Source organism: Pseudonaja textilis, chromosome 1 (genome assembly GCF_049901715.1).
Source record: "Pseudonaja textilis isolate UNSWEBS1 chromosome 1, rPseTex1.2, whole genome shotgun sequence".
Lineage (NCBI taxonomy): Eukaryota > Metazoa > Chordata > Lepidosauria > Squamata > Elapidae > Pseudonaja > Pseudonaja textilis.
The window spans coordinates 324788530-324807784 of record NC_141990.1 but is presented as its reverse complement, the minus strand read 5'-3'; the positions used below and the strand labels follow the sequence as shown (position 1 = coordinate 324807784).

At 46.6% G+C, this 19255-nt stretch overlaps 1 protein-coding gene across 11 annotated transcripts in view; it reads right to left on the bottom strand.

Annotated features, from left to right (window-relative positions):
- Positions 1–496: 496 nt before the first annotated feature.
- The window catches only part of PIP5K1C (phosphatidylinositol-4-phosphate 5-kinase type 1 gamma), a 62322-nt gene continuing 43563 nt past the window's right edge, over positions 497–19255 (bottom strand). For 2 of the 11 annotated variants that reach the window (XM_087922710.1, XM_087922713.1), the window contains exons 12-20: positions 18459–18620; positions 18125–18154; positions 15880–16018; positions 14535–14567; positions 13005–13109; positions 9504–9639; positions 5628–5702; positions 2971–3054; positions 497–908 (exon numbers count right to left, since the gene is read on the bottom strand). In XM_087922710.1, the coding sequence (XP_087778836.1) occupies positions 906–908; positions 2971–3054; positions 5628–5702; positions 9504–9639; positions 13005–13109; positions 14535–14567; positions 15880–16018; positions 18125–18154; positions 18459–18620 (767 nt within the window). In that variant the 3' untranslated portion in view covers positions 497–905. The remainder of the gene's footprint in view (positions 909–2970; positions 3055–5627; positions 5703–9503; positions 9640–13004; positions 13110–14534; positions 14568–15879; positions 16019–18124; positions 18155–18458; positions 18621–19255) is intronic. The other 9 variants (XM_087922716.1, XM_026699063.2, XM_026699064.2 and 6 more) reach the window with 7 other exon arrangements.

Sequence of the window (19255 nt, the reverse complement as noted above, 5' to 3'; positions counted from 1 at the left end):
GAATCAACCTGAAGATGCCACTAAGCATAGCTTCGCCTGGAACTGAGATGGGTTCGGCCACCTTCTCCAACAAAGATGGCGGGCATGAGGGACGATGTACATTCAACTGGGAGGAAAAAATCCCACTCAAATAGATACCAAGGAAGCTTCGGGCACGTTCCATGGCCTGTTTCAGTGGAAATCTTCAAGAGCCGGCTGGGATTTCAGCCTTTTTTTCTTGCTGACAAACTGAAGTGGGGGCCACTGAGTGATCAACCCGAAATGGCATTTGATAGACACTTTTCTAACCAGCTCCACAGCTCTGCCAGCCTTTCCTGCTCTGCTGCCTCTCAGCTCAGAGGCCGCTGCTTCTTCTAAACTCTATCGCCAGAGGCGATCAACATCTGTAACAAGGCCTTCTCCCCTACACCCTAAAAGTGCAATAAAACTATTTTTGAAAACAAAACAAAACAAAAGCACAAGCGTGCTGTTTGTGCAAAGAGAAACAAAATAAATACATGATTTTTTTAAAAAAAATGTTCACAGTATCACATACAGATAAGAGAGCTACAGTAGTGCACTTTGGGAATAAATAGAGAAAGAGAGAGAGAAATAGAGAGGTGGCGACCCAGGATCGAATTCCTTCCGACCTCTGATGTCTCTGGGGCCAAGGTCAGTTTGTGGGGAACTGCTTGGAAAGGTATTAATATACACGTTTTTGGAGAAAGGATGGTGGGAGGAAGGAGGTGGGACTCGGGGTGGTTTTGCTTTGTCTTTCCGGGTAACGCTGGGATGCTGAAGCACAGCCGATGTTGATGCACAACATTCTTCCACGCCTTCCCTCTGAAAAGCTGCAAGGAACATCGGAAGGGAATGCCGCAAACAGCGCCAGGAGGAACGTTTCTCTCAAGGAGTTTGCATAGAAGTTACTGCAGGGGCGGGGGGGGGGAGATAGGAGACAAAAGGAAGAGAGGACAGCATTTAGAGGAACGGTCCCATCCAAAAGGACGGCTTCAATCTCTCAGGATTTATGCAGAGAACCGGAAGATATAAACCGGATATTGAACAATTATAGATATGGTTTAGGTGGCAACTGAAAATCTAGTCTCTCTGAATTATATCTGCCCTTTATTCTGGAATTGGCTTGGGCACGGGAAGACCCCGGGAGATGACTCAGCCAGCATACTGTAATAATTTACTGTAGACATGGAGAAAGCTAATTTTCCCCACAGCAACAACCTTGTGTGGTGGGGCTGGGCTGAGAGACAGACACTGGGTTAAAGTCACCCAGCCAGCTTTCCTGCCTAAGGCGGGACTAGAACTCACTGTCTCCTGGTGATTGGCTAAAAGTCACCCAGTTGGCTTTCCTGCCTAAGGCGGGACTAGAACTCACTGCCTCCAGGTGATTGGCCAAAAGTCACTCAGTTAGCTTTCCTGCCTAAGGCGGGACTAGAACTCACTGTCTCCTGGTGATTGGCCAAAAGTCACTCAGTTTTTCCTGCCTAAGGCGGGACTAGAACTCACTGTCTCCTGGTGATTGGCCCAAAGTCACCCAGTTAGCTTTGCTGCCTAAGGCAGGACTAGAACTCACTGTCTCCTGGTGACTGGCCAAAAGTCACCCAGTTAGCTTTCATGCCTAAGGTGGGGCCAGACCTCACTGTCTCCTGGTGATTGGCCAAAAGTCACCCAGTCTGCTTTCACGCCTAAGGCAGGACTAGAACTCACTGTCTCCTGGTGATTGGCCAAAAGTCACCCAGTTAGCTTTCCTACCTAAGGTGAGATTAGAACTCACAGTCTCCTGGTTTCTAGCTTGATGCCTTAACCGCTAGACCACAGTGGCTCTCAATTATTCTGTTTCTGCCCCAGAATTTATAGGCGGTTTCTCCCCCCACCCCCAAGTGAGTAGACACTGGGCCGTTCTTTTCAAGACGGAGAGGAGCAGCTGGGATCTACTGACATCATGGATCTTGTTAATCCAAGAACGGCTTCCTTGAGACACCAGCCTGGTTTCTCTCACCGGAATCATGATACATTAGCACAGATGGGGATCTACTGGATGGTCAACATGGGTTTGTCCTCAAGATGTCCACAGTAGGAACAACCCCTGACAGAACTGACTCCCGATAAGAACCAAAGGTGCTCCCGGGTGTGGACTTCAACAACTTCCAGAATCCCCCGTCACTAGGGCTGCCAGGGGAAGTTTGAGAGTTGACTCCCGCACATCTTAAAATTCTGTGGGTTGACGTACACACAACTTAAAAGTTATCAAGATTGAGAAATCCTGCCATAGAACAGGGGTGTCAAACTGGATTTCTTCGAGGGCTGGCTGAGCATTGTAGTTCTCCGTGGGCCGGCCGGGGGTGGGAGACAGGATGGACATCTCCTGCAGCACCCTGCCAGCCGAAAATGGGCCACGGGGAGGCGAGGGGGTGGCAGCGGCGTGCAGCCTCTTTTCAGCCTCCACGGCCTCCTGCAGCACTCTGGCAGCTGAAAACAGGCTGTGCGGGGGCCATGTGAACCCCCCCGATGGCTCTTTTTGGCCAGCAGAGGCACTGCAGGCCAGTCCTGTGGGCCAGATCGAAGCACCCTGCGGGCCGGATCCAACCTGCGAGCTTCGAGTTGGACACCCCTGGCATAGAGGATGCCCTCCGCTCCGCCCACCGTGTTTTATTCGGAACTACGAAAAATGGGCCGTCGGGGCAACTGCAACATTGAAGTCTCTACAGCTGCTTTATGTCAAGTCACGTTCCAATTCCTTTCTGAGGCGAGTCTAGGAGGAAACGCAGGCTTGTGAAAAACCAGCGCCGTCTTTTGAGGAGCATAAAACTTGCAGGCGCAGGGAGCTTCCCAAGATCGCTCGGGATTAGCTGGCAGTGCAGCTTTCTGGCGAGGATGGGCTGTGCAAACAATTGTGTTCCCTTCTTAAAAATGAAATGAAACAAACAAACAAAACAAAAAAAATATCCCGAACAGGCACGAACACGAACTTACTGTATCACTCTCTTCGTCAGAGACTGACTGGATTTGAGTGTTATAGTGGAGAGGAGAATAGACCCAGCTCCTCTCGTCTGTCGGCTGTCGGACAGCAAAGCAGAGAGCAAAAGAAAGCAGCAGAGGGTAGGGAGGAGAGTAAAATAAAAAGAGGAAGGGGAAGGGGAAGGGGAAGAGAGAAAAAAAGAGAGAGATGAAAGCTACGACACCAACAAGAAAAACTACATGACTTGGAGAGAGAAAAAGAGACACAAGGACAGAGCTCAGCTTTCAATGCAGAAGTCGATGCTTTCCCACCCGCCACTTACCTATCAAAGCACCTATCAAGGTCAGCTCAGGTGAGAATCGTGGTGTTGAAGGAGTTTGGTTCCCCGGAAACTTAGCTTCTCAAATAGCAACTTACGACTTACACGGGCAGTCCTCGACTTACAACAGTTCAAAGTTTACAATGTCGCTGGGAAAGAAAGTGACCAGGGACCCAGTCTTCGCAATATGACAAGTCGAAACAACCCTATAGTCACATGATCAAAACTGGGAACTTGTAGTTCCTTGATAAGGGTATTTGCTTTGCACCTGAGGAAATTTCGGCTTACCGGAATCAATCAATACTACAAAGGTCTTGCCTGGAAAATGTGGAATTCTATAAAGTGTTGAATTTATTTTTTAAAAAAAACACTTTTAAATAAACAAATCGTAAGGGTCTCAAACTCTAGATAATCCCATTTACACGATTGTAAAGTGGAGGGCTACCTACGGAGAAGAGCCAGAAGGTAAAAACAGGTACAAAAGACAGTGGAAGGATTATTGAAGTTTCCCACCAGCAAAGAATAATCCTAACTCTGAATACTTCCAGGCCAAAAACTTATTATTATTAAAGCTTTTTATGCCACAGAACTGGGCTCTATCGTTAATAACTACCTGTTACAGTCAGCCACGAAGATACAAGGCTAGTGAATGGCCACTGTGCCTGCCCATCCCTTGTCTGTGCAGGGTGTCCTACCTCAACGGAACAACAGAGGAGGCCTAGCAGGCAAGCCAGGGGGAACACAGAGCTTCTACCTATAACACCACAATGGAGGAGAGAGAGAGAACTTTGAATTGCCAAAAGGGGGAGGCGTAACATCAAATCTTTCCTCATCCTCTTTTTAAAAAAGGCACCCTTCTCTAATAGCAATAGCAGTAGCACAATCTGGGTCCTCATTTTAACAACCTCAGAAGGATAGAAGGCTGAGTCAACCTTGAGCCAGTGAGAATTGAACTGTTGGCAGTCAGCAAAATTAGCCTGCAGTACTGCATGCTAACCACTGTGCTAACACTAAAAGCTATTTTTTTTTTGCATACGATTCAAAATGTCCCTTCTTGCCAGCAAGGTACATTACATTTGTATCGGGCTTGTTGACCAGGAATTTGGGCTCTGAGAATTAACACACCTGGAAGGAGAAAACCCAGGTTAGGAAAAGCGGCTTGATACCTTTGTAAGGTAACACCGAAGACCCAACCTTGGTTAGTTTAGATCAAGGAAGATCAGTGGCACTGAAAGACCAAGCTTTGGCTTAGGAATGACTATTGCCACCCTTGCTGGCTGTGAATTTAATATCTATTTATTTAAACTGTTTCCAGATTGGAAAAAAAATATTGATGCACGGCAGAATAACCCCTAAATCATGCCGTTGTCAAAGAAAGCCCAAATGTGTCTCATGAAACCAGAAAGGCTGGTGGCCTCAAAGCAAACTCCTCTTTTTGAAGCACAGGAAGATCTTAAGATTCTTCTTCTGCTTAGCTGACTGTGCCAAGTGAGCCTAGCACAATGATGGCAAACCCATAACAACTGCGTCAAAAGTGACACCACCCAAGGTCTTAGCTTTTTTTAAAAAAAAAAAATTAGCGTATGGCGATGTTACATTAGCCAGGAGACGGCAGTGTGAATGCGGAGTAGGAGTTTGGCTTCCTAAGAAGGTTTTGTAACGCATCCAGGGTTCAACAATACCCGACAACCATTATTCTCGAAAAGCACATCCTGCCCTCCCGTGATTTTTGGAGGCTGTGCAAGAACGGGGTGTGTTCTCGTGCAGCCTCTGAAAATCATGCAAGAACAAGGTGTGTTTTTACCAGCTGCGGAGGCAGTGGAAGAGCATCCTCTCACATGATGCTTCAAGAACGAAAGCTTTGTGCGGCCTGGAGCAGCCTCCCATACGCCGCTCTGGGCCTGTCAGCAGAAAGAGGAAACAGCCCGAAGATAAACAGCGCACAGCGGAACTTGGGGAGCACCGGGCTGCAGAGGCAATCACACCGCTCCCCAAGTCTTGTGCCTCTTGGGGAACGGTGGAAGGAAGACTTTTTGAATGGCAGCCGTAGCACTAAGGGCTGAAGTTGCATCCCAGGTTTCTCCTCCAGGCCCAGCCTTGGTTCTGCCACTGAGTGCCACTGTTCAGGGTAGCTTAGATGGGTGGGGAGGTAAAAGATGTATTTCTCTTCTGTTCGGAGGTGGTGGTGGGTGTGATACACCAGTAGAGTCAAGTTAGACGTTTTCCAAATATTTGACACAGAGTTGAAAAGGTTCGCCATCACCGGCACGGCAGGAGCCCAGATGCCTTGCCCCCAAGCTGGCATTTCAAAATTGGGGTGGAGCCGCCCTTTCTACTAGCAAAATCACTTACGTCCCCAGAGGAAACCGAGGCGGCTCGGAGCCTGCGCAGGCGGGGGGAGAAAATCCAGTACCTTCCTTCTGTGAACTAGACAGGGCACATCCAAAGGCGAATGAGAAGGGAAGGGGACGGACAGAAGAAAGAAAAAGGAAGGAGGGGAGACAGGATGAACGAAAGGTAAGAAATGATCATGTCGGCGGAAAAGGTCAGCGTGCACAAGCATCAGAGGGAAACCCGGTGAAGAAAACATGCATTGGAACAGATGGATGTTGTGAGAGCTTGGCTGCCATGGAAGAAAATAATATGTTTCCGCTGCCATGGGCTTCCTTGGGCTTTCTTTCCACGGAGGCCAAAATACTCTGTGTTCTGCAAGCTTTTCTAAGGTCTGGGTGAAGTCATGCTATTCATCATGTGCAAAGGACTTTCTGGTCCTGCTATGTTGAGTTCTGTCTTCGGGGAGACAAGGAAACAATAGCCCAGTGGACTCAGAGCCAGAGAACGGAAATAAGCAAGTTCTGACTCGCTTGACTGACACAGCAAATCCAGGAACGCTAGGAGCAAACACGGTGAGACGTGCACATGCGAAAAGTGGACAATTATTCACTGCCCACACTTAACAACATTTATCATGCTTCTCTTCTGCTCTGGCCTTCAAAGTATCAACATATAATCTAATTTCAACAGGTTGGTGCGTGAAACCAAAGCGTGAACTTGCCTAGCGCACTGCTCCAAAACTGAATACTTGTACAAGTAATCCTCGACGTACATCCACAATTGGGACCAAAATTTCTGTTGCTAAGCAAGCTGTTCAGAGAGTTGGGCCCAATTCCAAATTCTGTTTTGCCACAGTTGTTAACCTGTTAAGCGCATCGCTAATTTGCTAAGCAAATCCAGCTATCCCCCCATTGACTCGGCTCACCAGAAGCAGCTGGGAAAGTCATGAACTGTGAGCACATGATTCCAGGGTGCTGCAACCATCATACATAGTTTGGTTGCCAAGCACCCAAATTATTGATCATGTGACTGACCATGGGGATGCTGTGATGGTGGTTAAATGCCAGGACCGGTCAATAAGTCCCTTTTTGTCGGTGCTCTTATAACTTTGAATAGTCACTAAATAAATAGTTGTAAGTCAAGGATTACATGTAAGGCAGGGCTGTCAAACTCGCGGGCCACAGGCCGGATGCATCACATGATGGCCATGCTCCCACCCAGTTTAGCAAAGGGGGAAAAAGTCCCAATATGTCACATGACGCCACCATGACGACGTGAGTTTGACACCCCTGATAGCATTCAGTTATAATACTCATTTCAGACAGGGGGTTGCCTTCTCAGGATTAACAGAGTCGGCAACGCAAACGTAACACGTAAGATTAGGGTACTTAAATCAGCCTTGCCTCTACCTTTGGGTTAAATCAGCCTTGCTTGCATTTTGCTTACAGATTTTGCCTTTTAAAGCACATATGGGGAACTCTGCATGTAAGAAATCAAAACACTCAAGTCAGATCCGGGAAGAGAGAACGAGAGGAGAGCTAAGACGCCTCAAACCAAGTCAAATGCAAAGCGTCTTCACATGCCTTTCCAATCCACATGCACTTGAAACGCAACCCAAACCATCATTCGCAAGGCAATTCTTCCTGCAAGCTGGTGGGAGAAGTGGAGAAGTGACAAAAAGAGGGAGGAAGTGAGGTGGGAAGAGGGAAGAGTATCCTTAGCTAGAATTAAAGCCAAAGGGTGAGGATCTGTTTAAAGAAGGTGGTGGGTGGGTGCTGCCCTGTGGGCCCCTTAGGATGGGTTTAACCATAATGAGGCCAGGCTGTTTGAAGGGCTGGCTTTTCCCCCCCATTATATCTATCTGACGTACCAGAGTGGAGAGGCAGGATATGTTATGAGTCGAGAACCATTTGAGCAGGGCTAGACAAAATGTGGCCCCTTTACGAACTGTGGACTTCACCTCCCAGAATTCCTGAGCCAGCCATGCTGGGAGTTGAACCCACAGATTGCAAGGGGGCCACAGATGCTCCTTCCTGATCTAGTGACCTAGTGAGACCAAGAAGGGCCTTCTCCTTGGTAGCTCCCTCCTTGTCGGTCATCATCCCTGTGGAGGTGATTTTGGCCCCCACCTTGACACTCTTTCAAAGGGCCTGTCTTTTGCCAGACAGGCCCTTTTGCCGGAGGGCCTGGAGACTCCAGGGTGATATGGAGCCCATCAAATGGTTTGTTGATTGTTGTTGCCTGGTTGCGGTGCAGGGGGGTGTTATTGGGCTTCGTATCGGGGAATTATTTCTGTAAGCTGCTCAGAGTCGCTATCGGCGAGTTGGGCAGCTACATAAATGTTTTGAGGAAATCCAATCACACAAGGAGCCACTCTAAAGGAAGGCTCAGGATAGAATGCAAAAAGCCCAAACGCCAGCAGGTAGCAGCAAAGATGCTTCTGCTTCTCTATGGCACCCTCTAGTGGCCATCCAGATTTATGCTCGAATTGTCTGCCAACTCATCCGGGGAAGAGGCAACTTCACTCTGCAAACCTTTAAAAGGGATGTTACACAGGACAAGGTTTCTCAAGCTTGGGAGCTTTCACTTACTTCCAACTCCTAGCACGCCCCATGCTGGCTGAGGAATTCTGGGCGCTGAAGTTTGCACTAGTTAAAAGCTGTCAAGGTTGAGAAACGCTGGTATTTAAAAGGCAAAAAAAGACCTGCTGTTTGCTGGTCCAGGGTGCAGGAAAGAGGTTTATGGAGGAGAGGCTGCAGGAGGACATTAGAAGCATATTCTGTTAATAAGAGCAATTTGATTGTTAGTTGAGTAATGGATGGATTCCTCCCTGCAAGTGGTCTTCGAGCAGCTGGACACGGCTACATCTTGGGGATTCAGGTGTCCTCGGCTTACAACCATTCATTTAGGAACTGTTCAAAGTTACAACAGCACTGAAAACAGTGACTTATGACTGGTTTTCACGCAACCGTTGCAGCATCCCCATGGTCATATAATCAAAATTTGGGCGCTTGGAAACTGACAAGTATTTATGACAATTACGCTATCCCGGGGTTGTATGTGATCACCATTTGTAGCCTTCCCAGCTGCGGGGGGGGGAGCCAGATTCAGTTAATGACTACATGGTTCACTTAATAACCGCAGTGATTTGCTTACCAACCGTGGCAAAGCAGCTCATAACATGGAGTGAAACTCACTTAGCCACTGTCTTGCTCAACAGCAGAAATTTCAGGCTCAATTGTGGTCACAGGTTGAGGACTGCCTGTACAGTGGCAAAGGTTAGACAAGTTTGTGTAAAAAAAAAAAATGTTCCTGCTGAAATCCGCCGCATTTCCTTTTAGCCAAGAGATTCACACTTGACTTCGAAGGAGACCTAACAAGGTCAAACACTGGATTCTGGGAAAGATGGAGAGCTTCTTGACACAATTTTGAGGTTTCACACACAGAATCTAGCACAGCGTGGTTGCACACACACACACACACACACACACACACTCCTTGGCTCACTTACTCCCTGTTCTCTGCCTCCCTAGATTTCCTCCTCTGAAGATGCTACTGCCTGCATGGAAAGGAAAGAAGACCATTCACAAATGGGCCTGGAAGCCCAGTGGGACACATTTCTGCCTATTTCAAGGGAATCTCGAGATTTTCTGGCAAGAGACTTTTCCAGTTTCTCTGGCAACCTGGCAGAAAAAAAGAGTGTGAATGCAAAGGGATAAATGTGCATCAGGGTGACAAGACAAAGACAGGACCTCGGCACAGGTGTGTTGGCTTGTGTTTAAGCCTTCAGAAGGGAAGGGTGGAGCAAGTGACGTTGAAAAGCAGCGGAAGGAAGGAGGGAAGAGCCAAACCAACCGAGGTTTGGTGCACGAAAACGAAAAAAAGGGGGCTTACAAAATAGATATCCGGGATCGGGAGCTCCTCTTCGTCCGAAGCTTGGCTGGCAGGTTCAGAGGCCTGGCTCGCTGTCTCGATCTCTGCCGCCGCTGCTGCCGACAACATGGTGGCACACGCTAAGGACGCGGCCTCTCTGCAAAGAAGAGAGTTGGGTGAGAATCAGGGGTGGTGGGATTCAAAAATCCCAGCAACCGGTTCGTTACCCGGTTGCTGGGTGGGCGTGGCCTACCGGAAATTCCACAAGGGCCATTTTTCGGCTTTCCCCGGGCCTCTGAGAGGGCAAAAATAGCCTCCCCCGGGCTCTGGAGACCCTCCAGAAGCCGGAAACAGGCCTGTTTTTTTTCCCCCTCCCAGAGCCTCCATGCCAACCCTGCATTTATCTGCATCAAAAATGGCCCGTCTGAAGACTCTTGAGAGGGGTGGGGCGGGGCCAGCCGGTCAGTTGAAATATCGGTTCGGCGAACCAGATGAAAACTAAACGTCGGGTTTGCCTGAACCAGTCCAAACCGATAAGAATCCCACCCCTGGTGAGGATGGAGGCCGTGGCGGTTCGGATTTCGTGCTCGGCACTCCTGCTCATTATCCTCAGACAACGTTCAAAAAAGCATGACCAGATCCCACCTCCAAGCGGGGAAGAAGCCGAGGCTACTTGTCCGAATTGGCTCTGTGTTAACCCTGACCTGATCGAAGCCATTGTGAGCTTCAGCGTCGCCACACTGAATAAAGGGAGGATTAGAGATAGCTGGGTTTTTGTAGCCAAAGCAAAATGATTTCTTTGGGGAACCAAGGACATTCTCGCACCTGGTCAGAGAGAGGAGGAGTGACGTCACCCGGCCAGCGGACGGCACCCCAATTGGACCACGTGACTGACTGTTTGGGGAAAGGGGAAAAACTTTACTTTTAATCAGGTGAAAACTGCGGGAACCTTTAGAGTCGGTTTTCACCAGAACTGTGCCAATATGATATATCCAATAAAACTATTCTTTGAGGAATTTACCTGCTTCAGAGTTTTGCTTCGCTATGGGTGTATTACTTGGAACCCTGACGCTCTGACCACTGGCTGAACAGCAACACTACGCTTGGACAATGCACTCGACATGGGGCAGCATCCGGAAGCTTCAACTGGTAGCAGGGATGGTTAACGGTGCTGGTCGTTTGGCACGTGTAACGCCATTACTCGGGGAACTATACAATGGTTGCCAGTGTACTTTCCGGGTGCAATTCAAGATGCTCGCTTGTCATTTTGAAAGGCCTTCATCGCTTGGGACTAGGTTTCCTCTTGAGGGACTGTTTCTCTCGGTTGTTTGTAGCCATCCAATCTGGTCAGGCAAGATGGACGTGCTTTGGTTCCCTCTTACTGAGGAATGCTGAGGTTGGTGGAGACTTACAGACACGCCCTTCCTATTGTTGCACCCTCCCCTATGGATCATTCTCCCTCTGGAGATCAGGATGAGCCCAATCCGGTTGGACTTTTGCAAAGTCCATACAGAACTGGCCCTGGGCTTGTGGCTCCAATTGCGTGCAGACACCATTTTTTTTTTTTTTGGGGGTTGTACTAGTGATTATGGGATATTTTATTTATTTATTTAGCATAGACAGCCTTTATTACTATAAACTACTCAAGGTGGCAAACATATCTATATTCCTTCCTCCTTCTATCTTTCCCATAACAACGCTCCTGCAAGGTGGGTTAGGCTGAAAGAAAGTAATTGGCCCAAAGTCACCTAGCTGGTTTTCATGCCCAAGGCGGTACTAGAACTCACAGACTCCTGCTGATTGGCCCAAAGTCACCTAGCTGGCTTTCACGCCCAAGGCGGTACTAGAACTCACAGACTCCTGCTGATTGGCCCAAAGTCACCTAGCTGGCTTTCGTATCTAAGGAGGAACTAGAGCTCACTGTCTCCTGGTTTCTAGCCTGGTGCCTTAACCACTAGACCAGGACTGCCAAACTCCCAGCCCATGGTCCAGATGCACCATGCACTGGTCATGCCCGGTTTAGAGAAGGGGGGAAAAAGTCCCGATACATCACGTGACGCCACCGTGATGTCAGTTTGCCACCCCTGCACTACCAACCTGGCTCTCTTATGCATTTTAAATTTTGTATTATTGCAATTATTTTTTACTTTCATTTTGTTTGCCACCCAGAGTCCTTGTTTAGATGGGTGTCCCTATAATAATTTGAATTAATCGATCAATAAATATGTGTAACATTTCTACTTTGTGCTTGAACCTTCAGGGAACTGAGAGTTACTGACTGATCATTCCTTTGAAAAGGAGACGGGAATCGACACACTACAGTGTTCTGGTTTGATTAACTGAAGGAACCACAACGGGCTGAATCCTTATGTGCATCCAGCCATCCGTTGTGATTTACAACTGCAACGGCTGAGCTCACACAATGTACTAAGCCAAAACTAAACAAACTGTATGACAGCTGAGCAGGAGGGTCAAACATGCCCGTATGAACTGGGTGCGTGAGTGTCAAACTGAATTATATGTTGTCTTAATAGCCCAAGACTGTTTATCATCTCATTTTTGGCAAGTCGGCTCACAGCAGATGTTAAAGAAAGCCATCCTCCATCCAGAGTTGGTTTCTATGTGTAGTGGATATAGAACTGAAAGAAGTACAGGGAGTCCTCGGTTTACAGCCACAATTGAGGCCAAAATTTCCATTGCTAAGTGAAACATTGAGTTTTGCCCCACTGAACGACTTTTCTTGCCACAGTTGTTAAATGAATCATCGGAGTTGCTAATCTAGTAACACGGTTGTTAAGTGAATCTGGCCTCCCACTTATTTTGCTCGTCAAAAGGTTGCTGACCCCAGGACCCTTGCGACCATCATAAACACGAGTCATTTGCCAAGTGACTGCATTTTGGTCACATGACCACAGGAATACCGCAGTGGTTCTAAGTGTGAAAAATAAGTCACTTTTTTCACTACCGTTGTAACTTTGAACGGTCACTAAACAAACTGTTGTAAATCAAGGACGATTTACCTTGTATTATATATAGGAAGGGATGCTATTTTTAAATTAAATCACAAACGTGGCTTTTAAACCAACTGTTTGTTTTCTATGTGTTTCCTCTGCCACAGGGGAAAAAACTCACAATTCGGTGGCGCAGTGGTTAGAGTGCAGTACTGCAAACTACTTCTGCTGACAGGCAGCTGCCTGCAATTTGGCAGTTCAAATCTCACCAGGCTCAGGGTTGACTCAGCCTTCCCTCCTTCCAAGGTGGGTAAAATGAGCACCCAGATTTTTGGGGGCAAGAGGCTGACTCTGTAAAGCGCGTAGAGAGGGCTGTAAAAGCACTGTGAAGCGGTATATAAAAAGTGCTACTGCTATTTCTTGAAATAGTGAGTAGATTTCAGAGCTGGTTTCCCATCTACAATGGAAAGATGCCCCCCTGAGTAATGTTTGGAGACTGTAGGCATTAAATAGGAGCATGAAGGCAGGTATGGCTGAGAACAGCTGATCTGTAATAGAAATAGGCTCTAACCCTGCAGCAGCCACATCGGGCACCACAATCTCGATATCACACTTCGGCTTGAGCTCCACGGTTATCTGCTGGAGGTCATCTTCCGCTCGGGCCTGTTCGCGAGTCCTGCAGAAAAGGAAAAAAATACCCAACTTCACAAATCTAGTACAGGCAGTCCTCGGCCACTCAAAGTTCCAGCAGACCCCACCCCAAAACTACTTATGACCAGATTCAAACCTCCAATGGCTGTGTCCACCCCGGAATGGGACAACTTGCCATGGACAACTCACTGTGGTCACCTTACAACGGCCAACTCTCCACAGCCAACTCACTGTGGCCAACTCACTGCAGGACAACTTGCTGCAGGACAATTTATAAATCCAATTTAATTATTTAAAATAAATAAAAAATCGTTTCAATTTTTGTCATTCAGATTTCATTTGGTCTCTCCTTTTGCATCCTTTCTTTAATGATTCTATTCCATCATTTCTTTGATAACAGTGTAACTCTTGTCCTCCAGGGCAGGGGTCTCCAACCTTGGCAACTTTAAGACTTGTGGACTTCAACTCCCAGAGTTCCTCAGACAGCAAAGCTAGAAGGGATTCCTAGAGGAACTCTGGGAGTTGAAGTCCACAAGTCTTAAAGTTGCCAAGGTTGGAGATCCCTGCTCCAGGGAGATGTCTTGCCGCGAGTTGGCCATGACAAGTTGGCCGCAGGAAGTTGGCCGTGGCAAATTTTCATAGATCCTGTCCACCTACTAAAATGTCTTTTCACCAAAGATAACTTTCTAACAAAAGCTATCATCTGCCAGTCAGTCATGACCCCTTAACCAACAACCCTGAGGGAGATGGGCAGTTCAAAACAGTGAAATATAAATAAATACAGGTAGTCCTCAACTTATCACAGCTGAGCCCCAAGTTTCTGTTGTTAAGCAACACATTGGTTGAGTGAATTTTACCCCATTTTATGACCTTTCTTGCTACAGTTGTTAAGTGAATCACTGCAATTGATTCGTAACGTGGCTGTGAAAGGAATCCGGCTTCCCCAGGGACTTCGCTTGTCAGAAGGTTGCAAAAGGGGATCACGTGACCTTGGGACGCTGCAACTGTCATAAACATGAACCAATAGCCAAGCAGCCAAATTTTGATCACGGGATCAAGGGGAGGCTGCAAACAGTCGTAACTGTGAAAAATGGTCCTAAGTCACTTTTTTTCAGCGCCGTTGTGACTCTGAATGGTCACTAAATGAACTGTTGTAAGTCGAGGACTACCTGTAAAATAACAACCCAACTTAGCTAATTATAACTTTGAAGAGTCTCTAAACAAAACAATCATATCTCAAGGACTAGCTGTACTAGGGAAGGTCATGTTTCATTCCTATAAAGTATGGAGATAGTAAAGGATTAGAGATTGAAGGGCCTATTAATAATATGTTAGCCTGTGAGGCCTTGCACAAAGGAGAGTTGAAAAGAATAAAAGAATGCTTGGATTTGCAATGACATCCAGGGATTCCTAGGGAGGTGGCCAAGATGTGCGAAAGTATCCAACTCACCTTCCTTCGTGTCCTGAGGACTGTGTGCGCCGCCTGTAAAGGGACACCATGCAAAAAACACACACACACACACACAAAAAAAACACTTCATGAGAATGACTAAAAAAGGTAGCAAGGTAGCTTTCTCTCTGTCTCATCCAATGTAAATCCCGGAGGTGTTTTTTCAAGAAGGAGCTGGTCTTTCTTTGTTTTTTTTTTTCTCTTTGAAGACATTTCGCTTCTCGGTTCTTCAGAGCTGAAGAAACGTCTTGGATGAAAAGCAAAACGTTTTCAAGGGAAAACAAAGAAAGTCCAGTGGCTTCTTGAAAAAGCACCGGGATGACTGAGACTCTCCACAGACATCCAATGTAAGGGCTCCCCTTCTATGAAACAGCCCCAAATAAAGTCACATCCCGTCCACTTATGGCATTCTCAAGAGCCCTTCTGGAACTGAGCTGCATATACATGCCTGGTGAAAGTAAAAGTTTCCCCTGTCCACTTGTGTCCGACTCTAGAAGGCAGCGCTCGTTTCCATTTCTTAGCCGAGAGAGCCAGCATTGCCCGAAAGACACTTACGTGGTCATATGGCTAGCGTAAGGCGCACAAAACGCTGTTACCTTCCCACCAAAGTAGTACTTATTTATCTACTCGCATTTGCATGCTTTCAAACTGCTAGATGGGAAGGAGCCGGGACAAGTAATGGGAGCTCACCCCATCAAGCAGTCTTGAACCCAGGCTCTTCAGCTTTCCAACTGCTGAGCCATTGAACCCTCTTATAGAATTTTGGGGTCTTTTAATGACTCCGTAATCCTTCACATCAGGGTGGAGTCGAGGCAACGGAATGGAGCGGAGTGTTTACTGGCCGGATGCCCTTCCTGTTGCCAAGGCAGAGTTCATAGCAGATAATTACTCATTGTGCCTAGAGAGAGAGAAATATCTGCCGCTACCTAAGATCAAACTCACAGCCTCCTGATCATGAGGCGAGAGCTCCACCTCTAGGCCACTGCACCAGTCTTATACATGGCAGAGATAAATAAATAAAGCAAATTTAAGTGGTAAATACCTAGCTCAGACACTGGAATTAGATTGTGCTATTATAGTGAGTTATAGTGTTCTCTTATTTCTGCAATTGTTAAAATGGTGTTTCTATTATGTGTCTATCTGTAAACCACCCACAGTCCAACCAGATAAATTCCACTGAATAAATCAATCAATCCATTCCCTCCAAGCTGATACTCCTATTGCCAATTCTTCCAAAGAAAGGGATCCAGAAGGGACCCCTTTGCTTTCTGGATCTCTGAAACAACTTGAGAGAACTTAAATTCTTGGGGGTCCTGGCTAAATAGGGGGGAAAGTAGGGGCTCACCTGTATCTGGGCTGCTCTGAGGATTCAGAAGGAGATCTTTCTGGCACGGAAAGAGATGTGGAAGAGAGCGTGGTTGCTATAGAGGCAGTGGTTGCTTCTTCGAAAGAGGGAGGGGTGCAGGGAAGAAGATCGGGCCGGCCTATATTGCCCATGATGAAGAGAAAGGAAAAAATAGAAAGAATACTGAGGCTGGGTAAACAAAAAACGTAATGTTCTGGATCATGGCAAATGATCCTTGTACATCTGAACAGTCCTGATCATATTATAGAACAAGGAGTGTAACCGATTCATAATTTCAATTTTTTTTAAAAAAAAAAATGAAGCCATTTGTGATCCTTCTTTGTGGCAGACAAAACAGAGAAACATGAAAGTGTACTTTTCCTCAGGAACAGGAGTTGAGATTTTACATGGCACCTTTTCCCCAATGAATCTTGCAATCTCTTAGAGATTAAGAAATATTTAATAAGAAATATTTAAGTGCCATTTTAAAATGCCCAAGATAAGAAATTCTTCTAGTTCTGCTCCCATCTCTTTTCGTGCTTCAACATTGCCAACTTCTAAATCCTTCCTCAAAATCCGTTTGTATAAATTATCTTTTATACATGCAAATGCAAACCACAACTCCCAAGAGCAAAATGCACTGAAGAGAGAGAGAGAGAAAGAGAGAGAGAGAGAGAGAACAAGAAAGAACGAGAGGGAGTTAGAAGAGGAATTTACATAAGATTAGAGCCCTGTGGTAGAAATTCCTTTCTTTCAATTGGTGCTGCTAAAAATTAATTGGTCTTTCTCTCCTCTGTGCTGAGTAAGGTTGTCCTCACTCATTTCCTCTGTTTTTTTTTTTACCCCCCAAACCCTGTCTTGGATAATACACAGGAAATCCTCGGTTTACGACCATAACTGAGCCTGGAGTGATATGGTTATAAATCGAGGCATCCCATCACCAGATCTGATTTTTTTTGGAACATTTTCGGGGTAGTCCTTAAGCCAACATGGTGGTTGAGAAGTGAATCTATTTCCCCCAATGGGCATTTTTTGCTGGAAACTGGAAGTAAATGTCACACAATGACAAAAACATTTGCAAATCATAGTCACATGACCACAGGATGGTACAAGCAGCCATAAAGGTGAGCCAGTTGCTAAAAACCCAAAATGTGAGTGCATGACCATGGGCGTGAGGGTGGGTAATGTGCGTTAACTTCCAAAACAACTTGTAAATAGCTTGGGGGGTGAGAGGTTGGCCATCCAGGCCCAATGCCACTAAAATGCCTTGAACAATTAACTCCCAGAATTCTAAGCCAGAAGAATTTTGGCCTGCTTTAGATTGGGGAAGAATGCATGAGATCTCTAACCTTGGTAACTTTTAAGACTTGTGGACTTCGGCTCCTAAAATTCTTCCCAAATTCCCTCACTGCTGGCTAGGGAATTCTGGGAGTTGAACTCCACGAGTCTTAAAAGTTGTTGAGGTTGCAGAGACCCCTGCTTTAAGTCATACAGACTTCTGATAAAGTGTTGGGATGTTTCTGCTGCCAACACTTCCACAGTACTGTTTGGAAACCAATCAGAATCGTCTTTTGCAAGTCATGTAGAGCAAGGACTTTTTTTTTTACAATCTTTGGCCCATTTTGCATGTATGCTCCCAATGGGACAAGCACAATTAAACTGCAATTGGAACAATGCTCCCAGTTGGCTTTTCCTGCTGGTAGAAATAGCTGCAATCAGGGAGAAATAAGCAATCTAGCACACCCTCCAGTTGCCTTGAATGTCACAGCTGTGACCACCAAGACAGAGAGGAACAGAAAGCTCCAAATTAAAGAAACCAGGTTCAAACTCTGGTTTGTGATTCTGCCTTGTGAGGAAAGGGAGCTCAGAGCAGATAAAATGCTTAAGTGCACAAGTGACTGAGGGCCCTTGGTGATCTGAGCTTGGTTTCTTGCAGACGTTTCATTACCCAAACTAGTTAACATCATCAGTGCGAGTGAGAAGTGGGGCTTGCTCTTCGTTTATATTCTAATGGCTGGAAATTGACTGGAATTGGCAAATGATTGGAAATTTCTCTGAAGCTTTTCTTGGTCTGGCAGGTAGGAGATGCCAACTGGGAGGGCTTAAGCTGCCTGTATTAAACAGCTTGCTTGACCATAGGCCATCTTGGCTTGTTTCCACTCTACGAGCGGAATGACCTGAAACCCGCTATCTCTTAAAGTTCTACTTACTATCAACTAACAGAGGGACAAATTAGCGTTCTTACCTTCCCCCCTGTCGTGGTTAACTTTAGCACCTGCAAAAGCATAGCAAGAAGTTGAAGGAATGGTCATGAGATGGTGGGACCTACTGGCACTACGGGGGGAAAGGGGATGGGAGGGGTTGAGCTGAGCCACTAAGGCAGCTTTCCCCAATCTGGCATCCTCCAGGGTGTCAGGACTACAATTCCCAGCATTCCCCAGCCACTTAACCTTGCTAGGAATCCAAGGAATGGCAGAACCAACCCGTTTAAAGGAGGCCAGAGTGGGGGGAAAGCTTGACTGGGCCTTAGGAGCAGCTCCAGGGAAATCCGAAGCAAAGCCCCGAGTGACCCACAATACCTTCATCATCTAAGGTGGGGTAACTCCTGGCTCCCCGGAGGTCATACTGCACTTCGTCCTTCTCCGAAGGGATCTGGCTGGCAGAGAACGCAGCCATGGGGCCGGATGGCTTAACGGCTAACAAGGCACTCCGTCCTTTCTTTGAGGGAGATGCTTTCAGGGCTGCAGGAGGAGAGCGAGGGGTTTAGAGCAATGACAGGTGTCGCAGAGGAATCAAAGAGGGGGGGAAAGCAAGGGGGTTCTGTTAGAAGAGAAAGCCCACCCACCCTTTCCCTGAAAATAGCAGGCATCTTTTCCGCTGAGGAATTAAGCGCCTTGGGACCAAATTAGGAGGCCATCTACGAATTATCACCTGCTTGACTACTAACTCTCTTTTTGTAGGAAAGCCTACCTGTAGAAGTGTTTCTCAACCGTGGCAACTGTACGGTGTGTGGACTTCAATCCCCAGAATTCCCCAGCCAAGGTTGAGAAAAACCAACTTGGAGAAGGCACCAGGAAAGAGGTTTATAGAGCCTTATTTTAAAAGATACCAAAAGCAATTGCTTTTCTGCTAAAATGAGAAAATTCTTTTTTTTTTTCTTCACTGCAATTTATGTACGTCGCTAGGTATGATGATTTGTGTATAAACTGTCCCAGGTTTGGTCTCCTGACTTATTCCTAGAATGGTCTCGTGTAATAAATGATGCAAAAGGCTCTTTATGCCAAAATACCACTATGGGTCAGAAGAAACCAGCATGGAAGAATTGAAGAAATTATTTCTGGGGAATAACCGTATCTTTATATGGTACTATCAACCC